The sequence below is a fragment of the Eublepharis macularius genome, chromosome 5 (assembly GCF_028583425.1).
Source record: "Eublepharis macularius isolate TG4126 chromosome 5, MPM_Emac_v1.0, whole genome shotgun sequence".
NCBI classification, from domain to species: domain Eukaryota; kingdom Metazoa; phylum Chordata; class Lepidosauria; order Squamata; family Eublepharidae; genus Eublepharis; species Eublepharis macularius.
Window position 1 is genome coordinate 5269122 of NC_072794.1, and position 27489 is coordinate 5296610.

At 46.1% G+C, this 27489-nt stretch overlaps 2 protein-coding genes across 2 annotated transcripts in view; one reads left to right on the plus strand and one right to left on the minus strand.

The window, feature by feature from the left end:
* TPM4 (tropomyosin 4) overlaps window positions 1-18079 on the plus strand; it is a 258690-nt gene extending 240611 nt beyond the window's left edge. Inside the window, exon 10 of the mRNA XM_054979400.1 lies at window positions 18066-18079. The gene's annotated coding sequence lies outside the window, so the exon portion shown is untranslated. The remainder of the gene's footprint in view (window positions 1-18065) is intronic.
* YJEFN3 (YjeF N-terminal domain containing 3) overlaps window positions 12164-27489 on the minus strand; it is a 40635-nt gene continuing 25309 nt past the window's right edge. Inside the window, exons 4-6 of the mRNA XM_054979597.1 lie at window positions 25679-25792; window positions 16619-16769; window positions 12164-12498 (exon numbers count right to left, since the gene is read on the minus strand). Coding sequence (XP_054835572.1) covers window positions 12299-12498; window positions 16619-16769; window positions 25679-25792 — 465 coding nt within the window. The 3' untranslated portion in view covers window positions 12164-12298. The remainder of the gene's footprint in view (window positions 12499-16618; window positions 16770-25678; window positions 25793-27489) is intronic.

Consider the following 27489-nt stretch of genomic DNA (forward strand, 5'->3'; position numbering starts at 1 on the left):
CCAGGAAAAGCAGCCAACAGAAGTTCAGCTAGTGGGAATTCAATGGACTCCACCTTCATCTTCCCTCATCCCACATGGGAAATAGGAGACTGCCCCATATCTGCCTAGTAGATCGCCCCATTTGCTGCTGGAAGAGCTGGGCCGGGCCAGGGGCACCTTTTTATCCAGATGTTGTTCATTTTTCATCCAATTTCTTTGTGCATTTTTATTCCCCTCTTCCTCTTGAGGAGCTCGAGAAGGCATACGTGGTTCACTCCATCTTATCCTCTCCACAAACCTCTGTGGTTAGGTAAGGCTAAGAGGTTGAGCATCTGGCTCAAGATCACCCATCAAGCTTCTATGATCTGAGGACCACAAAGAGTGACAAGATTCTGGGATCTGAACACAGAATCCTAATCCAATACTTTAACCACTACACCACACTGGCATTCCAACAGTTTGCTCCTTTGATGCCCTTTGGCACACAGCTGATGCAAAAATAATGTTAAACGCTGCCTACAACAAAAGGGGGAAATTCCACAAAATGAAGCAGAAGTTGCTGCAAAAATGAAGGTACATGGAAGATGCACATGGGAGGCGCAGAACAGACGTGTGTGTGGGGGCGTGTTTTTTGCAAGATTGTGAAAATTTGGTAAGATCCTTAGCAGCAACTCAGCAAATTTTGTGTTTCCAAATTGCACCACAGTAAACAGTTCAAGCCACAACAACAAGTTTTTGTGGCCCCAAAAGTTGATGCTTAGAGCAAAGACCACATGGTGCAGCTGAGGTTTAATTGCATTGGTCACCCACACTGTGACCTCAATTCTGAGAAATTGATGGGATCCATCAGTCTATTGACTGCCAACAAAACTCAGAGCCAAACTACAAGTGACGAATGACACTTGAACGGCAAGTGAACAGACTCACATGATCAAGTGCACACAAGTGAACTGGTAGGAATACATGTGAGTCTGTTCACTTGCCGTTCAAGTGTCATTCGTCACTTGCAGCTTGGCCCTCAGTTCCCCACCTTGGTATGTTTTGCTTTCCAAAAACCAAGGCGCTCTGACACTGTCTTGGGACAGACACAACATGGGATGCACAGATCTTTCGTACTTTGACCACCCTGGAAGTTTTCAGACTGGAAAGCTACAATCATTTGGGAGGAAATCAGCAAAGAGGTGGCCATTATAAAACAGAGGAGAGGTAGTACTGGCTACAGGAAGAATCTGTGTATTAAGAAAGGAAGAGGGCTGGTGGATGATCTTTCCCAGATAGAAGGCAGATGATTATAGTACAAATAAAAGAAAGACCATTCTCTGTCTTATGAGCCCGTTCATATCCCCATCCAGGGCTCGGGTTGAAAATTCTGGGTTGGGACATTTCTGAAGATACGGGGTAGAACCTGGAGATAGCAGGGGTTATGGGAATGAAGGACCTCAACAGAGTCCACCCTCCAAAGTAGCCATTTTCTTCAGGGAAATTGATCTCTATAGCTTGGAGATCAATGGTAATTCTGGGAGCTCTCCGGGCACTTCTAGGGGTTGGCAACCCTGCTTAGGGTTTAATAACATGACACACCTTTCCTAGGGCCAGGTCAGTACAAATGTTCTGAAAGTCCATGCCTTGGAAGTGTATAGGGGGGGCAATTCATATGGGGGCTGCAGGATGCAGGTAGAAGGGCCTGAAGCCTCCTCCATACAGTTTTTCCAACCTGTGATACTTTCCTCACTGAGAAAATCTATGTGTACCACGTAAGTACATATGGAGTCCCCCAAGATGGAAATATCTCCTCTCGGGCCATTTCAGGTCAGGAAAACAGCAGGGGGAAGCTTAAATCCAGTGTTGCCACCTCTGGGTTGGGAATTTCCTGGAGCTTTGAGGGTGGAGCCTGAGGAGATAGGATTTGGCGAGAGGAGACACCTCAGCATGGTATAATGCCAAATAGTCTACCCTCCAAAACAGCCAGTTTCTCAAGGGGAGCTGAGTCCTGTGGTCTTGAGGACTGCTGTAATTCCAGAAGATCTCCAGGTCCCACCTGGAGGTTGGCAAACCTATTTAAGTCCCCGCTTTTTGTAGTCCCATTCTGAAAGACGCAGACTTCTAAAACATATTTGCCAATCGGATCTTGGGGATATACCCGGGGAGAATGTTAATGTGGTTAGGCCCTCAGCCAAGAAAACTCACTGAGATAAGTTTAGGCTAGTCACTTTCTCTTAGCCTACTCTACAGGGATGTTGTGAGGATAACAGGGAAGAAAGAATCAACACCACTTTGAGCTTCTTTGAGAAAGGACAGTGAAAAAATGTACTGGATAGACTTGTTTATTTATTGACCCATTTATACCCCACCTTTCTCCCTAATGAGAACTCTACATGGCTTCCATCTTTTCCTTGACCTCCATTATATCCTCACAACAACCTTGCGAGGTAGGTGAGGCAGCATGTGTGTCTGTTCCAGGGTCACCCAATGAGCTTCCATGGCAGAGCAGGGATTCAAACCTGGGTCTCCCCGATTCTAGACCAACACTCTAATCTCTATACTGCCTTGGTCAGGCCGCACCTGGAGTATTGTGTGCAGTTCTGGAGGCCCCACTTCAAAAAGGATGTGGACAAAATCAAGAGGGTGCAGAGGAGAGCGACAAGAATGATCAGGGGTCTGGAGACTGAGCCCTACGAGGAAAGGCTGAGGGCCCTGGGAATGTTTAGTTTGGAGGAGATTGAGGGGGGACATGATTGTTCTCTTTGAAAGGCTGTCATTTGGAGGAGGGCAGGGAGCTTTTCCAGTTGGCAGCAGAGGGTAGGACCTGAAACAATGGGCTTAAATTACATGCACAAAGGTACCGGCTGGATATTAGGAAAGACTTTTTCATGGTCAGAGGAGTTCAAAGGGGGACTCAGCTGCCTAGGGAAGTGGTGAGCTCCCCTTCACTGGCAGTTTTCAAGAAGAGGCTGGATGAATACTTGTCAGAGATGCTTTAGGCTGATCCTGCACTGGGCAGGGGGTTGGAATAGAAGGTTTACATGGCCCCTTCCAGCTCTCCTATGATTCACTACACCACACTGAAACAGAATGCCTGTGGCACTTTTTAGCCTAGCATAAGCTTTCATAGGCTCAGGCCTGCTTTGTCAATTGCATGTCCCAGGTCCCACTAGGCAGGTGTCATTATTTATAAATTGTAAACAATGGGGTCAAAGGGCCAATGAAGGAAGGAAGTGAAAGCCAAGAGTTGTTTCTTTAAAATGCAAATATAGACTGCCCTTGAAAGTGGAAGTTCGCTTATCTATCCTAAAAAGAACCCCACTGGATCAGACCAAAGGGTCCCTTCTAGCTCAACATCTGGTTTCTACCGCCAACCAGCTATCTCTGTGGGGAATGCACAAACAGGGCATGAAGATCATGCTAGCCTATGTTACAGCATAACAGGTGGACTGCCTCTGAAACTGGAGGTGCCACATCTAGCTATCATTAGCAAGCATTATTACAGTAGCCATTATAATTTGGGCTGCTAAAAGTAGATTCGCTGGAAGAAGGAGTAAAGCAGAATAAAATAAAAGAATGCAGAGTGGAATCCCAGCCAGGTTCAAATGTGGAATTCCAATAAAGCCAGGGATGTGAGCAGCTCCACTGTCCCTTACGACAGGCCCATGGTGACATTAACACAATTTGTTTCCCATTTTTGTCACATAGGCGCTCAGATTGTGCCGCTTTATGAGTTCATGCATAAGGCAATAGATATCCAGACTGCCAAACATGCCTCCCACAGTCGGAGATTCCATGCTGTAATGTTGCAGACTTTACCATTCCCCCTCCTAGTGCAATTTCATGCGCTGACCACCAGAAATGATAAGAATTACCTTGAGCTGAGGCACCATCCAACACAACGAAGAGCAAGAGAAGAGCTGACTTTGGTGGCAACATCCCTCCAGGGCAGGGGTGGGATTGGCTGGGCAGGAGGAGATTCAGCAGGCTGCCTTGGAAAACATCTCCGGAGCAGGCTGCTTTGAAACTGGAGCTGGAAAGAACGGCAGGTCTTTATAGGAGGCTTTTCCTTTGCTCGCGCTTCCATTGGTTTGACCGTTTCTTTGGCCAGCAAACCCTTGATGGGAGAAATAAGAGCTACCGGGAAATTGAAGAAGTTCTTTGACTTGACCGAAGTTGGAAGAGTGTCAGAATTGTGTGTGTGCACATTATTATTTTTGGGAAGTCTTCAACGGTAGCTGCTAAATGTAGATTGTGTTTAGAAGAATGAGAAGAGGGAATAAAACCACACAATGAGCTAATACAGAACAGAGAGCAAGTTTCGACCAAGAGTTGATGATTAGAGACTTGGTTTGCAATTTATGTTCTTATAGCACGGAGGTCTCATGCCTAACAGCCATTATTACAAACCTCTTCTCCTTGGCTCAGTCCAGAATAGGGACTGAAAAAAAACCTGTCACCATCCAAACGCCTTCCTAAAAATCCTCAATGCAGCCTCAGTCAGAAATACTGTGTGCAGTTTCCACTAGGAATGCTCAAGCACATCTCTGTTTGTACTGGGGACAGAACTGATCAGCTCCTGTCTTTTTTACTTTCAAAAGAGGGGCGGGGGGGGGGGGACATTTATGGCTTCTCTGTCCCAGTAAATAGTTTCAAGCGGGTATCCATGTTAGTCTATACAAGCAGAACAAAATTCGAATAATTTTGAGTAACCTCAAAGTAACGCTTCAAAGACGAACAACATTTTCCAGGGTATCAGCTTCCATGAATCAAAGCCCACATCATCAGATACCAGATCTGACTTAATAACAACAACAGTTCATTTGTATACCGCTCTTCTGGACAGATTAGTGCCCACTCAGGGCCAAGCTACAAGTGACGAATCACACTTGCATGGCAAGTGAACAGACTCACATGTATTCTTCCCTTTTCACTTGTCATTCACTTGCGCTCCACTTAGCGCAAGTGAATGGCAAGTGAACAGGGAGGAATACACGTGAGTCTGTTCACTTGCCATGCAAGTGTGATTCGTCACTTGTAGCTTGGGTCTCACATGTATTCCTTCCTGTTCACTTGCACTCCACTTGCACTCCACTGATGATCGAGTGGAGTGCAAGTGAACAGGGAGGAATACATGTGAGTTTGTTCACTTGCCATTCAAGTGTAATTCATCACTTCTAGCTTGGCCCTCAGAGTAATGAACAAAGTCAGTACTATTATCCTCACAGTGCAGCTGGGGCTGAGAGGAATGGCTTACCCAAGGCCACCTGCTGAGCTTCTGGCATCAGTGAGATTTGAACCAGCGAAGTACTGCATCACGCTCAATTACTAACCACTATGCTACTGATACCATGGAAAAAATTGTTGGCCTTCAAGTTGCTACTGGGCTTGAATTTTGTTCTGTCCTAGAGCCATGCTAGAAGTGACAAATTACACTTGAATGGCAAGTGAACAGACTCACATGTATTCCTCCCTGTTCACTTGCACTCCACTCAATCAAATGAACAGGGAGGAATACACTCGAGTCTGTTCACTTGCCATTCAAGTGTAATTTGTCTCTTCTAGCTTGGCCCCTAGTAGTCTCTAGTGAATCCTGAACGCTTTTTTCAATCTAGCATCACCTAATTATTTTGCTTTCCAAGCAGAAGATCCCAGTTAAAGAATCTCAGGATGTCAGTGTGGGGAGAGACCTTTCTTTACCTGGAGAGCTGGTGCCAGTCAGAACAGACAACAGGAATCAGGCAGCTTCTCATGTTCAGTGTCAAGAGACGGGCCCTGGCTCAGGGGGGAAACATGCACTTGAGGTCAGAAATCCTGAGTTCCGTCATCTCCAGTTAGAGCCTCTGAGCTACTAGGTGCTGGGAAGGATGTTCCTCTGCTCGAGACCCCAGAGCACCACTCCAGCATTTCAGGCAAGAATGAGATGCTTTCTAATGGCCTGTTCTTGTGCCAAAGAGGAGTGTGCACATATGAAGAATGTTCTGCTTTGTGGCATTCATGCCTCTTCCAGGCAGCGTTTAACCAACAAAGACATTTCAGAAAAACACAACGGTCTGACAGGATGGTATACGCAGTTCAAAAACAGACCTTGGCAGCTGCAGTTTGTGAAGTCAAGGAGCATTGTGCAGTGGGTTCCTGAACCCACATTGGTATGTTTGTGCACTAGAGGCAAGAAGGTATAAAAACGTGTTGGGGGTAGCATTGGGCAGTGGTTAGAGTGCCTGCTTGGGACCAACAGACCCAGGTGTGAATTTTCACTCTCCCATGGAAGCTCGCTGGGTGGCCCGTGTACAGATTTGCCCCCCTCTCACTCTCTGCCCCCACAACCCCTTTCCCCATACATCAAAGATGGGAATCTCTTTCCTTTATGGGTGGGCTTTCTCCAACTCTTCTCTTGGGAAACAGGCATGGAGAAAGCTTTCCCTGGGCTTAGGAAGAAGGTAACAGGAATGTTGCAAATGCAAATCCCATTTTTTCCTGGGATGGGGGGTAGGCAGGAAGATAGGGTATAGCACCCCTCTCAGAAAACAGCAGGTGCCACTTTGGAAGTGTTCAGCTGATAAGCTGGAATAGGAATAAGTGCTGGAAGCTGGAAACATTTTGCAGCATTGACAATATGCCTCCCGTTTAGGGTGTCAGAGCCTGAGGGGAGTTAGTCAGGATCTCTATCCTGGAATATGTATGCCTAGAGATGAATGCTGCCTTTCACAATAAACCTTTTGAAATCAAAAAGACCTCGTCTTCTTGCAGAGGGGAGCGAAGCAGACTATCAACTCTGGAGTAGCATAGTCTGACATAGGGATGTTGTTGAATTTTCTGATGGTTCAATTTTAATGTTAATTTTTAAAGGTTTTTTTTCACCTTTGAGACAAAGTTGTTGTCTTTGTTCCTGACCATATAAATGAAAATCTGATGGAAACATTGCCATTAAAACCTTTCTGCATCAATTGTGTATGAATGTTGCAGACATTGCAGACAAAATGTATGAAATAACAGCATTTGATTTACATGTCACCCTTCAGGACAACTTAATGCCCATTCAGAGCAGTTTACTACAAAGTATGTTGTCATTATCACCACAACAGCAATCACCCTGTGAGGTGGGGAAGGGCTGAGAGAGCTCCTAGAAGCTGTGACTGGCCCAAGGTCACCCAGCTGGCTTCAAGTGGAGGAGTGGGGAATCACACCTGATTCTCCAGATTAGAGTCCCACCACTCTTAACCATGACACCAAACTGCCCCCCAAAATTTTTGGAGCAAAAAAAAAAAGCTGCAAAAAACAGGATGAAAATGGGTAGTTTTCCAACTGGGGAGGAACATTTAAAGAACCATGGACAGAGTCAGCCCATTGCAGATGCTCTCAGGGGGTCTCTCACTTGTCCACTTGCCAGCTTTTGAACCAGGCACTATTTAATTGCACTGTGAGTGGCAGCAATGAGAACTCCCCCCAAAAGTTACATGGTGCCTTTTTTGAAGACCAGCCCCAGAAGTCTGCAGAACAGTGTTTGAGCTCTCTCTGGCCTTGCAGCCTCTTGCGTGGGAGGGGTTGGGTTGGTCTTAATAAGAAGTGTTTCATGGCTTTTGTTTGTGGCTTTTGGCTTTGAACCATGGAGGCCGCCTGTGATTTCAGCAGTGAGCAGGTGATCTGTTGGCGCTCCAAGTTATGAAAAACTTCACATTTTGATTTCTGCCCCGAAAGAGCCACACAGGCTGGCTTGACAATCTCACTCTTCTCTAGTAAAGCGTCCAGTAGCCCCTTTAAGACTAACCACAACTTTATTGTGGCATAAGCTTTCGAGAACCACAGCTCTCTTTGTCAGATGCCGAAAAAGTTGGTTATTCTTAAAGGTGCTACTGGACGCTTTTCTATTTTGCGACTACAGACTAACATGGCTAACTCCTCCAGATCTGTGACTCTTCTCTGGGAATCAAATCTAATGGCACTAGGCATAAAAGAAGAATCTTTGGATACTGATTGGGGAGAAACAAACAAATAAATAAGGACCCCAATGTAGGTCTTCCCCCCCACAAACTCCTAGGGCACCACTTCTTGGAGGAACCCACATTTAGAAGTCCCCATAGATCATACTATTATCCCCACCCCCTTACTTGGCTAAACTCACCTTCTGACTTCAGTGTTATGTAGCAAAAGCACTCTGGGCATGCTCAGGATCACTTTCTTAATAGAATACAGACTGGTATTTAAAAGGCTATTTCCTAAGTGCCATCATCTAAGGTATACTTGCATTGAACATTAACGTTTCATTATTTTATTTTTAATCCATGCTGGCTAAGAAGTGTTGCAAAACCTTATCTCCCCTGCCTTATTCAGAAAGACCTCCTCTCGGAAAAAGTCACTTATCTTATCCGATCCCCCCACCCAACCCCGTGCCTCTTTCTTCAAAATTCCTATAGATATTTCTGTAATTGTTCAAATTTCACTCTAGACAAACTTCAGTTGCAACTGTAAATTTGTCTAAATACACGATTAAAAACTCCTTAAACCCGCCACTTCCATCACATCCTATAACAGTGAGCTACCCAAATAAATTTTGTATCACGGGCGGAGGCAGCATCTTATTTATTTGCTTCATTTTGCTTCTTTTTCTCAATGAGGATCCGAAGTGGCTTACATAATTCTCCTCTCCTTTTTTCCCCCTTTCCCTCTCTTATACCATGAGCCTTGGATCATGGACAAAGGGGCATGATTTTGTGCAGCTGCTGCATTCTGTATTAATCTAATGGACGAGTGTGTGGGAGTGGCCCAAGGTCACCCAGCAAGCTTCCATAGCAGTGCAGAGATATGAAACTGGGTGTCCCAAATCTATGTCTAAGGTTGCCAGTCTGGACCTGACCAATGGTGGGAAGCTGGTGGTGGGGACAGGAGGTATGTGGGTAATATCCCCGACATCACAAGGGTAGCCAGAGGAATTGCGAGAAACTCTTAAGGTTTCACTATAGAGTTTCCAGTGGTTCCTAGAACTGCCCTTTATCACTTCTGGGTTGGACCTGGAAGTGACACAGTGACATCCGCAATGGTACTGTTTTTTTATTTTTTCTTCTGCCACGGCTCTGAGAGGTAGCAGGCAGCAAAGTTCACCAGCAGGAGCCTCTCATCATACTAGGAGGCCGGGCAAGTCTATCTTAGTCTGAAATTCCACACCGGTTCTCAATCAAATGCACTGTAAGATCAGCTCCTCTCATTACCTATACAAACCCTTTCTCCAAGGAGCTCCTTATTCCCCCTTCTTCCATCTTATCCTCATGACAACCACCCTGTGAGGTAGGTTAGGCTGAGAGTGTGTGACTGGTCCACGGTTGGACAGAGAGCTTTGTGGCAGGGTGGTGCTTAAATGTCTGTTCGGTGATGCTACTGGGCATGGAGGCAACAGAGTTGCCAACTTTGGGTTGAGAAATCACACCTGGAGCTGGAGCCTGGGAAGAGCGGAGTTTGGGGAAGGGAGGGATATAATGCTGTAGAGTCCACCCTCCAAAGCAGCCACTTTTCCCAGAGGAATTGATCTCTGTTATCTGGGCATCCATTGTAATTCTGGGAGGTCGCTAGGCTCCACCTGGAGCCCGCCAATCCTGGCAACAAGGCCTAGGAATTGGTGCTCTTCCATCTCCCTTCTCCCCGCCCCCTGAACCAAAGCCACCAGGTAGACTTCCTTGCAATGAGAAAGCCCGGGCTGAGGAGACTCGGCAGCTGCACGCAGAGGGCCAGTTTCCTGGAATTTTCCCATAACTCACCTGGGGGTGTCACTTATCCGTATCCATGAAATATCCTTCCGGCTTCATCTGTCCAGGGTTTGCTGGAGCCTCTGCTGCTGAGGATGCTCCTCCTTCCCATCTGATTAATTGCTCGTTCAATCGGCAAGAGAGGGGATGAGGTCAGCCGCTTGTATAAACAGTGGCTGGATTTTGAGCTACTCTACACAGCACCAAAGGCCCCTGCAGCAGCCAAGAGCTTAAGGCCCAGAGGCCAGTCTGAACCAAGGCAGGCTGTCTATCTATGGAAGCCGCCATGAGCCATCACTTTCAGGCATTCAGGCAAAAAACAGTGTTAATTACTTTATTCCCCCCCCCCCCCTCACACCGTGCAAACAAGGCACCTCAGGCTACAAAGTTGCAACCTCACACGATTCAAGCAGTGTGGACCTTCACCCCACCCCCAGCTCTAAAAGGCTGCAAAAGGGTGTACTCTGCAGCATTTATAGGGGAGGGGTTGTGGCTCAGTGGGTACAGCATCTGCTTTGCATAAAGAAGAGATCTGGTCCAATAGCAGGAATATCACTGCAATGTTAGGCCTAGAGATGGGCACGGACCGAAATATGAACCAAAGTTCATCACGAACCGGGCCGGTTTTTGGATCTCGAACTGGTAGTTTGTCGGAGCTCATTTCTGACGAACTGCTATGATTTTTAGAGCGGTTCATATGGTTTGTTTTTCAATTCATCAATGTAGACGGCCTGGTGCTGATCAATCTGTTACCTAGACAATGAGGGGGGGGGGAATCGGCTTTCTGCAGACCTTCTGCAGCCCCGGAAGTGATGAACCGATGAACCAAATGAACTGGTTCACAAACCAGGCAAGTTCATGGCAGTTTGTAGTTCGTGAAACATGATGAACCATGGACTGCAACTAGCCGCCATTTTCCCTGTTTGTGCCCGCCTCTAGTTAAGACCCTAGTTAAGACCCTAAGATTGCCAACCTCCAGGAGGGAAAATACAAAGAGCCCTTAGGAGGGGCTGGAGATTTCCTAGAATTACAGCTGATCTCCAGACATCAGTTTCCCTTGAAAAAATAGCTTTTTTGAAGGTTAGATTCTATGGCGTTATACCACATTGAGGTCCTTCCCGTCCACAAACCTGCCTTCTCCAGGCTCCACCCTTGGATCTCCAGGGATTTCCCAACCTGGAGCTAGCAACATATATCTACAACTCTCTTTTAAATAGAACCAGCAAAAGCCCACAGGTGACAGGGGAGAAATAGAAAGCACAAGGGAAAATAGCACCAAATCTGGGTGGGGCAGTGTGGAAATACGTACCTTCCCACCCATATTCTCCCCAAACCCATTTTGGGTACAATCTTTCAGGAAAGATTATACAAAAGCAGTTTCCCCAGAAAACGGGGGAAACCTAGAGGAAATCCGATAATGCTGCACCACTGAAGTTTGCAGGGCAGGGGCAGAAGAATGCCAAGCAAGAGCTTTGTGTGGAAACAACCATTGGGCTCATCTGTCAGATATACCCCCATCACCGCTCCTCTTATTTTAACAAGTGCTACATGAATAATATTGATGCATTTACTCGGGGCTTTTTTTCAGTGGGAACGCGGGGGAACGGAGTTCCGGAACCTCTTGAAAATGGTCACATGGCCGGTGGCCCTGCCCCCTGATCTCCAGACAGAGGGGAGTTGAGATTGCCCTCCGCGCCGCTGAGCGGCGCGGAGGGCAATCTCAACTCCCCTCTGTCTGGAGATCAGGGGGCGGGGCCACCGGCCATGTGACCATTTTCTCAGAGGGCAACCCACTGAGTTCCACCAGCTCTTCCCCCAGAAAAAAAGCCCTGCTTTTACTCATTCATTCATCACCTTATTGATTGGTCTTCAATGGGAACTTTTATAAAATTGCAAAACTGCTCAGGGAACTGATGGGTGGGGTGAGGATTCTTGGCGATGCCGTAGGGAGGTCAGCCAGTCACGGCTCTGCACAGCCAGCAACGGCTTCAGACTTGGGGCCTCTTTTTCAAAGCCCAGCCCTGGAGAGGAATCACGGAGGTTTCATGGCACATTTCAGTGGAACAAGCAAAGGGCCCGCTGCCTTGAAAAACTACCCCTGCCTTCACCTGTTAGTACACAGCTGTGAATATTTTCCAACTAAGGATGTCGTCGATGAGTCAAAAAGCAAAGGGGGGGTGAGTTCGAGGTTTGGTAGATGAAAACATCCATGAAGAAAAGAAAAACAATAAGACTGTTGGATACATTTTTTAAAACTCTGCTCTCAGCAAAATGTAAAATATTGGTGGAAACTTTAATGGGAATCATAAAAGCTATTTTAAAATGCACTTATATAGGAATTTTATTTACTTTAAAACCAGAGGTCCCTCCTGGAGCAGATTGTGAGTACCCAGACTCTACTTTTGCCTGGTTTACACAACATAACAAAGTATTACTGTTACTCTCCCCCACAAAAAACTATGGAATATTCCAAAGTCTAAAAACGGACACGGCTAATACCAGAGACTTCAGCCAGCCTCACCATCCCAAATACGCAAGCAGAGTATTGTTTTGGTGACTAGAAAACCCAGCTAAGCTTGACAGCCAACATCTCCAGATCCTTAAAGAGAAACCACACATTCTGTGCCGGTATACTCTGGCAAATTGAGTTCAAATTTTTTCTGCACATCGTACGGAAGAAAACGCCCAGCCACTAGGTGGTGCTTGCCCATAAATCGGGTGGCACACCGCTTGGGGGCAGCCAACGAGACAAGGACATCGGGACTGATTCCTTCGCTGCTGCCGGTCTCCACGTCCCACCCTGAAGAGAGAAATAGAACAAGAATACAGGAATCACCTTGCTGGACCCCATCTCATTCAGCATCCCTTCTTTCCCAGACAGGAGCTATCCCCATTGTTTTGTCTCCAGAGATAATTGGAGGTAGACTGCTCCTCTGCATTGAAGTTCTATTTCTCTAGGATAAGAATATAAGAAGAGCCCTGCTGAATCAAAACAAGGAAACAAGGTTTTGGTCTTGATGGAACCAGTTGTGGCCAGGTAAATGCTTTTGCACAGCCTGTCTTTCATCCTGGAATTCAAAGTCGTGTACAGAATGCAGCTTCCCATCCAGGCCCTGACTCGACCCAGATATTCTTTGTTTTAGCAGGATGGCTCTTTTCAGATCCCCAGAACACTTTAAGAAAGAGGCCTATGACCCCCTTGGAGCAGACAGTCTGAAACTGAACCCTGTTGCAGAACAGAAGGGTGAATAGTACTAACCAACATCATGAGATCGAAAAGAGCAAGAATCCAGTAGCACCTCTAAGACTAACAAAATTTGTGGTAGAGTATGAGCTTTCGTGAGTCACAGCTCACTTCTTCAGACACCAGACTCATGAAAGCTCATATCCTACCACAATTTTGTTAGTCTTATAGGTGCTACTGGACTCTTGCTCTTTTCTACTGCTATAGACATACTAACATGGCTACCCATCCTGATCTATTACCATGAGGTAGAATTGTCCTGTTCACATATTTAGCAATTGACAGCTGAATGTGTGAACCAGCTGTGTTCATTCTGAAGCATGGCATTTGAGGCGGCATGGCTGTCTGTCTGCACGTGCTTGATCCACAATGGCTCCTTTACACTGCAGGTCTTCGCATAAGTCAGAGCTCATTGAAGGATGAGAGCGCAGACCAAACACTCCCTTGCTCCCACCACTGAGATTCTGCTTGCTGTTAAATAACACAGAGACCCCCACCCTAGAAAGCAACGGACTGGCCTTACTGCTCAGCTAGCAACTCGCGCAGAATGAGGGACTGCAATACAGGGATCAAAGAGGAGAGGTGCGTCTTCTCCTCCCCCCCACCCCTCATTCTGTACCCTCCAGAAGACACAGATCCATCTGGAAGGGAACTTGTTTTGCCTATGCCAGCAGGCAGTAAATATTTTTCTTGGGGGAGATCTCATACATTTAGATCTCAGAGGCTGGCAGCTGCCTATTTGTTCTTCCGCACAGCAAATTCCAATGCCTGATGGAGATACCAGCTGCCTCCCGCCAGACACAGCGAAGCCACTCTGAGTATGACATCATGTCTCAGTTTGGGGGAAAGAACGGATGCCTTTTTATAGGAAGACCTGCTCTGAAAAACTCTGCTTGAGACAGCTACTGTCCTCGCCTGGGCAAGAAACTTGGCTGAGGATGGAAGAAGAGAGTCAGGGGCAAGTTATGCAATGAGACTCAGGTGTAATTGGTTTCCAAACTCACACGGAGTGCTCAGGGGGCATTTCAGTACCAAGAGTTTCACCAAAAACTATGAACCTTTTCTTCTTCTTCCTTGGAGATAATTTTGGCACCTTTAATAGCTGCAAGTCAGCAGACATTCAATAGGTAAAGCTTTCCCTGTCTATGTTGTGCCTATTGAATGTGTGGTTGTCATGTCTATTAAAGGCACCAAGCCTCTCTTTATTTATCAGGAGGTAGAGGATACGGGAATCTTTAAGGGTAGGCAGGGCAGGCTCCAGGTAGGGTTGCCAACCTTCAGGTGGGGCCTTGACCCTCTCAGAATTACAGCTGATCTACAGACTACAGAGATCAGTTCCCCAGGAAGAAATGGTAGCTTCAGAGGGTGTACTCTATGGCATCACATCTCTGTTGAGGCCCCTCCTCAAACTCTGCTGTTCCCAGGCTCTACCCCAAATCTCCAGGAATTTCCCAACTTGGAGCTGGCAACCACAGTTCCAGGTGTGGGGGCAAGATGCCATTCAGAGGGTCTCCCCTCACAACTGTCTTCCACACAGGGATGGGATTTTGTGGTTTCATTGTTGCTGGTGAGGATGCGGATAAGGCACAGCAGTAATGGGGCTTCCAGAAGGCAGGTTTCCCTAAGGGCCAAGCTAGAAGTGACGAATGACACTTGAAAGGCAAGTGAACAGACTCACGTGTATTCCTCCCTGTTCACTTGCGCTCCTCTTGTGCTCCACTCGATCACGTAATTCATCACTTCTAGCTTGGCCCTAAGTTTCCCTGCTCCGATACCCCTGCAGCAAACCGGGCTTTTGCAATTAAAAAAAATATACTATAATATCATGTCAATGTAATATTGTAACAGAAAGTCTAGCAGTTTCTCTGAACTCCAGTTTTCACTTTAAAGTCTCTAGCCCCTTCCCTTGCATAGATATGCCTTTCCCCTTATATCTCTACAAGGGAAGGGGCTAGAGACTTACATTTAAAAAAAAAGGAAAGCTGAGCATTCTGAGAACCCAGTGGCACCTATTGTTACAGCAGTATACTGATGATCTAGTCTAGTGCAGATTTTTTAAAAAAAATAAAAGCCCCCCCCCTCCACCACTGGTGGGCCAGGGAATGTCTGCCATGGAGACAGGAGTGGGGAAAACAGCTGCTATGCGGGCTGGAAAATCCTAATGTTCCCAACCTCACAGCCACCATCCAGGCTTTACTGCAATTGTTCCCCAAACTTTGGAGCAAAGCAGGTTTGAGAAAGACTGCAGAAAAGCTACAGAAACCCTCAGAGGTGCATAAATGCATCATGATACTGTGGTAGGGTTGCCAAGTCCAGGCTGGGAAATTCCTGGAGATTTTGGGGGTGAAGCCTGGACAGGGTGGGATTTGGGGAGGGGAGGGGCCTCAGAATGGTATAAAGCCATGGAGTCCACCCTCCAAAGCAGCCATTTTCTCCAGGGGAACTGACCTCTGTTGTCTGGACTGGAGATTAGATACAATTTCGGGAGATCTTCAGCCACCACCTGGTGGCTGGTGTTGCCATGTCCCCTTACCTTCCCAGCAGGGGGGAGGGGGGAGACCTGGCTCTTACCTTGTTCTTCCCTTCTTTATTGTTCACTTGTGCCCGTGCCACGCTCAAGGGCCCACGGCTGCAGGGTGATGTCACTTCCAATGACGTCACCGCACAGCAGGGTTGCCAGTTCCCCACAAAAAGGAGGAAGTGTATGTAGATGATGGTTCTAAGCATGAATTTGTATCCTGGCAGAGGCCCATTACTCTGCACAGTACATGTTAAAGGGGCTGTTTATCCTGCTTCAAGAGGTAGAGGGGGTAAAATATGGGCGCTATACCTACTCTCAGGCCTCATGGGGCCTGCTCCCATTTCTTAACCTTGGCAGTTTCCACACTACTCACCTTCATCCGGAACACTGAGGAACGTAGCGAAAAAAATGCAGAAGATAGCGTCTTCTCACGCGAGTTTTGTGTGACATCGCACAAAACTCGTGCAAGAAGACGCTATCTTCCGCATTTTTTCCGCAACGTTCTGGATGAAGGTGAGTAGTGTGGAAACGGCCCTTTATGGGCGCAGGATTAACGTCCCCTTTGACACATGCTGTTTACAGCAACGGCTCTCTGCCAGGGTGTACCACCTCTATAATAAATTTACTAGCCTTCCTGTATCTTTAAGAGAAGCACATCTGATGGATGATTGAAAACACTCCTGTAGAGGCAACTTCAAAATGGACTTGTGGGCAGAGCTCTACATATTTTGCAATTCCACAACTACATTGTGCAAACACAGAAAACAGCAATGGGGGAAGAATAAACATCCTGAGAATATCAGGGCCAAACTGGGTATGAGCAGCAGGATCCCATTTTGATTAACAATGAATTAATGAGCTAATTATTCAGATCCTGCCACAAATGGGTCTCTCACTTTACAGAGCACAAAGTATTTACAGGTCTATTTATTCCAACAAACCACAGATCACCTGGGCGAGGAAAAGAAAACCTTGTCTCTTCCCCCACCCCCTTCCCTTGCTGGAAGAAAAGTGCTTTGATTGGTGTGTTGAATGGAGAACTGAGAGCAGAGGAGAAACTGATAGGTCAAGAGAGGTCAAGGGCAAGATTATAAGGAAGTGAACCTTAAAGGGGTACAGGGGAGGAAGAGATCAGTGACTTCAAGGTGGACATACCAGATGGGACATCTAGGCTGATGAGGGGGATCCGGATTTGCTTGAGAGTGGATAGGACACTGATGTACGGCTCCGCCACCTCGCCCAGGTTGGCCTCCACTCCTAAAACAGCATCGATCACCAGGTTGTAGGCATCGCTGATGAGCTGCACCTGGCAAGGTAGGAAAGCACAATAGAGGAGTCTGTTGTTGTCCCCAACCTACAAGCTTTATGTGCGGGCAAAGGATCCATATTCATCTGAATTGAAACAGAGGTTTGCACTGAACATAGCACAACATGCCCCATAAAAATCCAGCAATGCCTGACCCGATAGACAAAATTCCATTCCAAAATTTCCATGGAAGTAGGTCTCATTCAGCAAAGGTTCCCTGAAAGTGCCCTGTTACATTTGCTTCCTCTGGGAACCCTTTTATGGTATGATTGTGTAAGAACTGAAGATCCCCAAAACCAGCCTCTTTCTGGAGAGATCAGAAATAACTTGTGGTGTACTTTTTACTCTTTACCAATTTATTACATTCTGTGTTGTAACAAATAACACATTTATCATGATGTGCCAAACTTCAGTTCTCTTTAGCACTCTATTACGTATTGCAATGTTGTTATAAAAAAACACATTGCAAAGAACTTTGTTCCTTCCCAGCTTTTCCATCCTTAATTTCTTTCTGATCAGTCATTCCAGAATCAGTGTCTTGTCCCTGAGGAAGGGACAAAGGGAACTTCAATTACTGCTTTTCGTCCATCCATAAAGTGATTGCTCATTCATTTTTTAAAAATTGCACAAATTAGAATCATAAAGAGGAAAAAAAAGTAATCAGCAATTGTTTTGGAGAACAAGGAAAGTAGTAATTAAAGCCTCCCCATCCCAACAAACCTTAAGAAAATGAATGTCTAGTAGATGTGGGCACGGTCTGGAAAATGGACCTAAATTAGACACAGTCTGGCCTGGTTTGTGGTTCATGAACATACAGTTCATGGGATTCACCTTTTTCACGAATTTTGGTCCATTTGAGCTGGCCCATTGGTCCATGGTCCGTGAGTCCAGACATCCTGGTGCCGATCTATCAATTCCCTAGGCAATGGAGGGACATCTGCAGACCTTTTGCAGCCCTTAAAAACTTAATAGGCAGCAGCTCTGCCTGCCGACCAGAGAGCTCCCATTCTGCTCTATGGAGCAAGGAGCAAGAATGAATTCCCTAGGCAACGGAGGGGTGAACGTTCTGCAGCCAGTCTTAGCCCTCAAAACCTTGATAGGCAGCTCTGCCAGCCAAGCAGAGAGCTCCTATTCTGCAAAGGAGGGGTGGACATTCTGCAGCCAATCTTAGCCCTCAAAACTTTGATAGGCAGCTCTGCCTGCCAAGCAGAGAGCTCCCATTCTTCTCTATGCGAGCAAGGAGCAAGAATGATGAATTCCCTAGGCAATGGCTGGGAAGGTGTCTGTGTGGTGAGTGGGGGGGGTTCTTCGTTTTCTGTTTGATTTTTGCTTCATTGCAACTTTTTTGTGGTGCTAGCCAAAGCAAGTCAATTGGCATTTGTGACTCCAGTATCTACTCGAAGTTTCCTGGGGGTGACCACTTTGGGGGTCTGTAACTTGGATGTCCAAAATGCAGTCTTGGAGGGTGGCTGGAGGAGAGGCTGCTGAAGATTCTCTCTGAGTTTGGACTCTCTGGGTGTAAAGGGAGTGGAGCCAGGGCTGCTGGAAGTGACGGACCATGGACCAATGAACCGGTCCGCGAACTGGGCTGGTCCGTCAAAAGTTTGTGGTCCATGAAAATCAACGGACCACGGGCCAGCGGTCCATGGGTTTTCCTGGTCCGTGCCCACCTCTAATGTCTAGTGTAGATTTTTTGGAAGAAAGCCAGGCCCACCTGCTAGCCGCTCAATCAAAAGGGACCTAAATGCTGGAACTGCCTATTGATAGAAATACACCAACTACCGCAACCACTCAATGCAGGGAGATCTCAGACTGGGGGCTCTGGCCATGAGACCCAAGCACCTTATTCTGCATGGAACCTGGGGCAGCTGACTGGTGGAATGAACATAGTGGTCCATTCCCGGCTGCTGGGCAGGGCCACCTCTGTGGATGGCCAGTGGGTGGTATTGTATCTTCCGTTTGGAAAAGCTGTGAAGAACTCTTATGATGAAAGACTTTTCTTACAACTTCGATTGTATAAACTTGTATTAACCTGTATGTTTGTTTACTGATTCCTAGATTATACTTGGCATAATTTGTAATTGTATTGTTGCTCTATTTTGCTTTTGAATCATTCCTGTTCGCTTCATATTGTACACAATGTTTGGTGTATTGAGTAGGCACAGTCACTTTATAAACAGGCATCAGCACTTTGTATATTACCATAGGAATAAGTGATTATGATGTCGACAAGTACCTTGCACTTTGAAAGTGACATTTGAGCCTTGTGTGATATACCTTTGATTGCCTGTCTTTGTTGTTAGACCTTGTTGCCCTCAACACCCTACCTTCCTACATGGAGTATAATTTATTTATATAATTATTCCATTGATTCTTTTCATTTCATATCTATACTCGATATAGTTTTGTAGTTAGTTTCAGGGCTTTTTTTCAGCGGGAACGCGGTGGAATGGAGTTCCAGCACCTCTTTAAAATGGTCACATGGTCGGTGGCCCCGCCCCCTGATCTCCAGACAGAGGGGAGTTGAGATTGCCCTCCGCACCACCGGCGCAGAGGGCAATCTCAACCCCCCTCTGTCTGGAGATCAGGGAAGCGGGGCCACCAGCCATGTGACCATTTTCGCCGAGGGCAATTTAAACTTTAAAAAAACTCCCCCGTTGTTCCAGCTGACCCAAAGTGACATCATTGTGTAGTCTTGAGTTCCACCACCTCTTTTCCCAGAAAAAAACCCCTGGTTAGTTTCATTTCATTAGCGTGTCACGACGTAATCCCTTTCTTTGTTTTGTTACCATGACACTCTCTTTCCCTTCTGCAGCATGGAACCTAGGGCAGCTGACTGGTGGAAGGAACATGGTGGCCCAGTCCCTGCTGCTGGGCAGGACCACCTCTGTGGATGGCCAGTGGGTGGTATCGTATCTTCCCGTTTGCAATACAGTTACACCTAAGTCTACAGAGCCACTGACGGTGGCATGGTTCCCCTGGCCCGGCCTGAGCACTCTGGCATAGACTGAGCTGCACAGACTGGCCATTGCTGGTCACCAAGCCTGTACTCTGCCTTGCATGGCGTCAAACTATCCAGCCAATATTGTCTCCTCCAATGGTGGGTGATGAAATGCCCTCAAGGTGACCCTGGTGTTTTAAAAGGAATGGCTGCAGTATGTCAGATCCGGAATCCTGTGCCTGGCATTTGATTCTCATCATTTTCTCATGGCTTCTACAAACCAAACTAGTTAGCCACTCAAAAATACATGACCCTCCACCACCACCACTTCCTTCAAAATGGCGGGTTATAAGAAATAATTTACACTGGGTTCAGGCAAGATATTTTTTATCTGTGTTGAGAGGCACACTGTTTCTCAATACATTTGGGGGGGGGGGATCACTTGAAAAGGGGGGGGAAACCTCACTCCATAGAGTCAGACAAACTGGTGATCAAGTTGGTCAAAATCATCTGCTTAACTAATCCAGGAAGCAATGCCTTCACTCCATCACAATTGGCTTTGCTTGGCCTCAGTGATGCCATCACGTCACCCAACCTGATTGGACTGTGCAACACTAGGATACCATGAATTTTACAACATGGTGCCTGATTGGTTAGGATTGCTCTGTAAATGAAGAAGGATGGGAAAAGGATAAGGGTATTGAAGCAGCAGCCAACAGAGGGAACAAGGGCGGGGGGGGGAGTTCTGTGAAATATCTCACCATCACCCACCATCACCTTTGGTGCAAAAAAAAAAAAGTTTGCAAGCAAACATTCAGTACACAAGCCTTAATCAACATTGACTGATTAACATGGATTGATTGATTGATTACATTTATAGTCCACCCTCACCATAAGCAGGCTCAGGGTGGGTTACAGCAATAGATAAATTACAACAGATAAAACAGTAGAATAAAATCACATCTCGACATAGCAGCATAAATTTCAGTATCCTAGATGGCATGCCATTCCCCTTTCCCTGCACACCATACACAAGGGGAAAGAGGGCAGAGGTGTGGGTTGGTGAACTCTAACTCCCCAGTGCATGGGGGGGGGGAGATGGACCATATAGCCCCCCCTTCCACCAGTAGGAGACCAGCAGGGAGGCTACTTAGATGGATCCAATGCTGGTTTCAACCATATGCCTGGTGGAACATCTCTGTCTTACAGGCCGGCCAAAAAGATTTAAGATCTTGGCATGCCAGAGTGTCTTCTGACAGAGCTCCAGCAGGTCAGGGCCAGGACGGAAAATGCCCTGGTCCTGGTCGAGGCCAGCCGAGCCTCCCTGGTGCCAGGGACCACAAGTAGGGGTTTACCTCCAGATCTAAGGGCTCTCCGGGATATATATGGGGAGAGGTGGTCTCTCAGGTATGCTGGTCTGTTTAGGGCTTTGTAGGTCAAGACCAAAACCTTGAACCTGATCTGGAATTCCACGGGGAGCCAGTGCAGCTGCTGCAGAGTTGGAGTCACATGTGCCCTGAATGAAATTCCGGTCAGGAATTTAAACCTGCTGCAATTTTAAACCTGCTGCAATTTCCAGGTCAGACTCAAGGGAAGCCCTGTGTAGAGCGAGTTACAGTAATCTAATGGTTCATAGATCACTGTCGTTAGGTCACGGGTTGAAAGATAGAGGGCAAGCTGCCTGGCCTGTTGGAGGTAGGAAAAGGCTGTTCTGGCAGCTGCTGTGACCTGGGCCTCCATAGACAAGGAGGAAGCCAGTGTCACGCCAAGACTCCTGACCGATGAGATGGGCACAAACGGTGCCCCCCCTCAAAGGCCAGGAGCTGGATCCCCACATCTACTCCCCCACAGCCCAAGTACAGGACCTCTGTCTTTGTGGGGTTCAACTTCAGTCTGCTCTGCTTCACCCATCCAGACACGGCCCCCAAGGCTCTACTTAGGATCTTGGGAGCAGAGCCAGGCCGGCCTTCCATCAACAGGTACAACTGGGTGTCATCCGCATACTGATGGCAACCCAGTCCGAAACTCCGTGCCAGCTGGGCGAGGGGGCGCATGTAGAGATTAAACAACAAAAGGGAGAGTAACGCCCCCTGCGGGACACCACACACCAATTATTGTTGTGCTGATAACCTCTCCCCCACGCCACTCTCTGTCCCCGACCGTGGAGAAAAGAGACAAGCCACTGCAAGGCAGTCCTTCAAACCCCAACATTGGCAAGGCGGTGGGTCAACAGTTCATAGTCAACCATGTCAAACGCTGCTGAGAGATCTAGCAACACCAGCAGCGCCGACCTGCCCCAGGCCAGATGTCTACGGAGATCGTCTGTGAGGGCGACGAACACTGTCTTAGAGCCAAGCTACAAGTGACGCCTTACATAGTTTGGACACTTGTCAGCTTCCCCCAAGTTTTGATGGGAAATGTAAGCATCCTGGTTTTACAGCTTGGCTTTCCATTACAGCTGAAAGACCAGGATGCCTACATTTCCCATCAAAACTTGAGGGAAGCTGACAAGTGTCCAACTTGTGTCAGGCGTCACTTGTAGCTTGGCTCTCAGTCTCTTGACCTGGGTGGAAACTGGACTGGAATGGGTCCAGGACCAATGCATCTTCCAGGAAACCCAGCAGCTGCTCCACCACCGCTCGCTCAAAATTAGGGATTTGTTCCCTAATTTTTACCCTGCAGGAGGAGTCTGTTATTTTAAGAAGGCTTGACTCATGGGTGGCTTCTCCCCAAGAGCTGGACCGCAGCACTGCAGCAACAGCTTGTGTTTCACGGCAATTTAACAAAATATGAACAAGAAGCACATTGGAATGAAAAACTGCTCCCAAAGGCATCCAGGCCTCAAAAAACAAAAACAAATTAGAAACCTTTCATTCCCCTGCCTCTGTGTCCCCAACCTGAAATTATGAGGCCTACTTCAGAAGCAAGCAAGAAAAGGGGGTCGAATAGCTTTGGAAGCCCAACCTTTCCTTGTTTTTTTACCGGCAACTGAAAATCAATCCTGCAGTTGCTCTCTTCCAGGAACTCAGGGCCAAAAATATTACAGAAAAGGGGCCATATTTGCCCCCTTCTTTTGTATAAAACAGGATGTTAATTTGAGGCCACAAAGCTTTGGCTGGCCAACAAGAGGGCTTGTGAGAAGGCACACAGAGGGTGTCAGGTTCGATTTGTTCTTTTTGCAAATAGTACAGAATTGCAGTCCATATATGGACCTTTTTAAAAAATTTCTGGTCACTGTACAAAAATCCCAGCGCTTCATGGGGTTCAAAATGATAACAAAGACAGACAATATAAAACAAGAGCTCAGGGCATTCCATCAACTACTGTCTCCTCCTAGCTTTGCAACTGAAAATACAGACTTGTACACCAACAAACTGAAAAAAATTAAATGGGTCACCCACCATTCTAATGATGTTTTTGGTGAGCTGTCCCAATTTTTAAGACAGCCACATGAACACTCAGCTGTTGGTCTATTCATCGATCTCCTTAATAAATATTATTATTATTACTATTATTATTATTATTCAATTTACGTGCAACACAATCAATACTAAATAAAGATCACATTATCATTGATTGGCCTTGCTGAGGTGGTGGTGGTTGTTGTTGTTGTTGTTAAATATTATTCAGCAGCACAAAACTGCCATAGATGGGGAGGGGGAGGTTTGGGGAAGGGAGTAATTTATCAGCACCCTGCATAAGCCAGATTCCATTTCAAACTTGCAAAATCATTTTTATTTTTTTTCCCTAGAGTCCTTCTAGATCAATCTCACTGTTCTAAAAGAGACACATCTGAATTCCACCTACATTTTCCATAGGGATGTCAAAGGGAGGGAAGTAAGGGAAGCAGGTTTTTTTTTTAGAGAAAGTTAAAGCAGCCATACAGCTGGGCTTGCTGGTATTTAAAGCTCAAGAAACCCACAAAATCCATTTGTCAAGGTGAAAGCAGGTCCAAAAAAAAAACTACGAATAGCAGCGGTAGCTATACTAAATCACTTTCCACTCTCAGAAAAATTGTCTCATTTGAGACTGTGGGAATTAAAATTTTGGGATATAAAAGAAATTATCTGTCATGTGTGCCAGCATCCATGCCATTGTTGTATTCTGCATCCATGCTTGTTGTGTTATATGCTGTAATGATTTCAAGAAATGGGTGCATGTATGTTTAAATGCTTGGTTTGCGCTAGGTGAAGAGAGAGGGTGAAGGAGAGGAATGGGTGAGTGATATGATTGGTTGACTGAGATAGTGGGCGGAGTGAATGCAGTTTAGACTGACAGTGCAGAGAGAAAAGGTTCCAGTCAGAAGCAAGCAGGCCAGCTGTGTGCTGCCTGAGCAAGTGGAAGTATTTATGAGAGAAATATGACCTGTGTGGAACCTGAACTGAGCATGTTTGTGAAAGGACACTCAGTCAGGGAAAGGGAGGCCAGCTGTGTGCTGCCTGAGGAGTTTTAAGCATTTCTGTGAGACAAATATTGAGTCAGAGAAAAGAGGCTAACTGTGTGTGAGGCCTTAGAAGAGATCTGTGTGAATGAGTTTAAATGAAGTAACTTTAAGAACCGAGAACTACTTTTATGAAACCGATACGCTTCTTGACTAAATAAAAGTTTATTTTTGTTTTGTTATATCCCAGTGTAGCTGTCGTTGCTATATCCCATTCCTATCCTCAGGGCCACATAGAACCACAAAGGAGCCTGACGCTTAGGAACGTTACCAAAAGGGAAAATTTAAATAAAATATCTTGGAATAATATATTCCTGGTGGCAGCAAACTACCCAGAGGGTGTAAGGGAAAGATTAAAAGAAACATCTACCCCAAGGAAAGTAAAGATCGTAACATATGCCATTTTTGTATTCTGCAGGCACCCATGCCATTGTTGTATACTAAGAGTGATACACGCATCCATGCCAACATTGTATTGTACATCTTACACTACATCTTATACTGCTATAATGCCAAAGTTCAATACTGTATTTTATGCATTTTATATAATTCATCTGAAGGTGTCTAGATTGCTAGTACGAATTTCTAGAGGAGCAAGTGGCCTCTTTCTTATCTCTAACAGTTTAACTACAAGTGACAAAAGGCACAGATTGGACACTTGTCAGCTTCCCTCAAGTTTTGATGGGAAATGTAGGCATCCTAGTCTCGCAGCATCGCTCTCTGACTGCTGTCCAATGGACTTTTCAACTGTCACTTGTCCAACATTTCGCCAAGCTGCCTACATTTCCCATCAAAACTTGAGGGAAGCTGACAAGTGTCCAACCTGTGCCTTTTGTCACTTGTGGTTCTGCTCTAAGAAATATGCGCTTTCACTTTTTGGCTTTGGGCCGAAGCTGCAGCTGTGTGCTGAAATGTATCTTCACAGAAGGGAATGATTTCACTCTGTATTTTGTCTAGACTAAACTGCTTGGTTCCCATGTAACTTTTTAGGTTTTCGTGCCTGAACGCAAAGGTGCGGGAGAACGACCCTCTATATCAGTAGTCCTATTGTTTGACTAATTACTTCTGCCAACTTCTCCCTATGAGTGAATACCTGAACTGAATAGATCTCTAACTAAAGTTTCTTCAACCAATGCACCTGTTTGCTTGCTGCGAGGGACCTGGGGATCTTACTGCCAGGGACTGACACCCTAGGACTGACAGTATCAGAAGTTTCAGAAATGCTGGTCTACAGAAGCATATCCTGGTTTGCAAATTCTCTCTGATATGTTAGCATACTTTGAGGCTAGCTCTGGAAGCAATTTGGAATTCAACTTCAGAAGAAAGCCCAACTTGTCATATTCTGAGCCTATTGAATGTCCAATGGAGTCAGAGGAAAGAACTACTGAATTTTGGGAAGATGCTGGTTTTCAGCTGTACATGCCACATTTGGATGGGAATCCAAACACCGGTGTAAAGTCGAAAAGAAGGGGAACTTCAGAGGCGAGCTTGCCACCTCCACCCCATTCTTTAGCCACCTTTGCTCACCTCTGTGGGCAGATAGGACAGAAATGGGATGTCCATCTTCTCACATTGCGTAGTAAAATCCCGATAAAGAGGGTTGGAGGATCTCTTGGGGTAGAAGATAGTTGGCTCATATTCCTGGAACGGAAACAAAGTGAAGTACAAAGAAAAGAGCTAGAAAAATAGCTGTTACATATATATGTGGGTTTAAAAAAAATTATACCCCTCCTTTCTCTTTACTGTTTTCAAGGAAGCTTACAATGTAAAATGCTAAAATAAATAAACCCAATAAAACGTCAAAGATAAACAATTCACAGAAGTCAGGTGAGCTTCTTTGGGGAGGTGCCACCACTAAAAAGACCATATTTCTGAGGGTTCACCCACTTAGACTCAGATTATGGGAACACACAGTACAGGCCCTCTGCTATGGATGATTTTGCTGGCAGGCAAGTACTTATGGAAGAAGGCATGCCTTTTCCCATGCCAAATAAAACAGATTATAATTTGCTCAGTAGACCAGAAGCCTGTGCCCCAACGACTTATCGTGTTTATAACACCCTTCTTTCCTTCAGAAGTCCGCACATGATTCTCCATTTTATTGTCACAACAATCCCATAAGGTAGGTAAGGCTGAGAGAGAAGGCACAGCTGGCTCAAATGTTAGGGAAGTGTGGGGATTAGAACCTTTCTAATCTTAGGCCAAAATTCTAAGCACTTACACCCCACATAGGCCAGGAGCGTGCTCATTTCTTGGATTAAAATGAGAAACTTGTATTGCTCCAGGGATATCTTCTATTTAATTATTACATTGTTTTGGATTTCTTCTTGCGCCGTGTTAGAATCATAGAATCATAGGGGTGGAAGAGGTCTTACAAACCATCTGTCCAACCCCCAGTCCAGTGCAGGAACAGCCTAAAGCTTCCCCAACAGGTATTCATCCAGCTGCGTCTTGAAGACTGCCAATGAAGGGGAACCCACCACATCTCTAGGCAGCTGAGTCCACTGCTGAGTTATTCTTAACGTGAAGACATTTTCCCTAATGTCCAGCTTCTCTCCTGTAGTTTAAACCCATTGTTTTGAGTCCTATCCTCTGTGGTCAACAGGAACAGCTCCTTTCCCTCCTCTGACAGCCTTTTAAATACTTAAAGAGAAATCTCCTCTTCTCCTAACAGAACACTCCCAGGTCCCTCACTCTTTCCTCGTGGGGCTTGGTCTCCAGGCCCCTAATCGTCTTGGTTGCTCTCCTCTGCACCTGTTCCAATTTGTCCACATCCTTTTTGAAATGAGGCCTCCAGAACTGCACACAATACTCCAGGTGCAGCCTGACCAATGTTGTATATAGTGGTACAATGATATCCTGTCTTTGTTGATACACCCCAAGACTGCATTCCCCTTTTCTGCTTCTGCATCACACTGACTGCTCATATTTAGCTCCCCATCCAGCCCATATCCCAAGATCTTGCTGCCCAGAAGTCTATCCCTCATCCAGTATGCGTGCTTTGAATTTTTGTCATCCAGATGGAGCACCTGGCAGCTGGCACTTATCCATGTTAAATTGCATCTTATTCAAATCTGCCAATTTTTTACAGCGTGTTCAGACCTCGTTAAATTCTATCCCTGTCTTCAGGGGTGTTTGCTACTCCTCCCAGTTTGGTGTCATCTGCAAATTTAATGAGTAATCCCTTCACACCCTCCTCCAGATCATTTATAAAAATATTGAAAAGCACAGGGCCCAGAACCAAACCCTGTGGCACTCCGGTGGATATCTCCCTCCAAACAGACATGACCCCATTGACAACTACTTTATCTGTGCGGGTATCCTATCCATTTAACCAT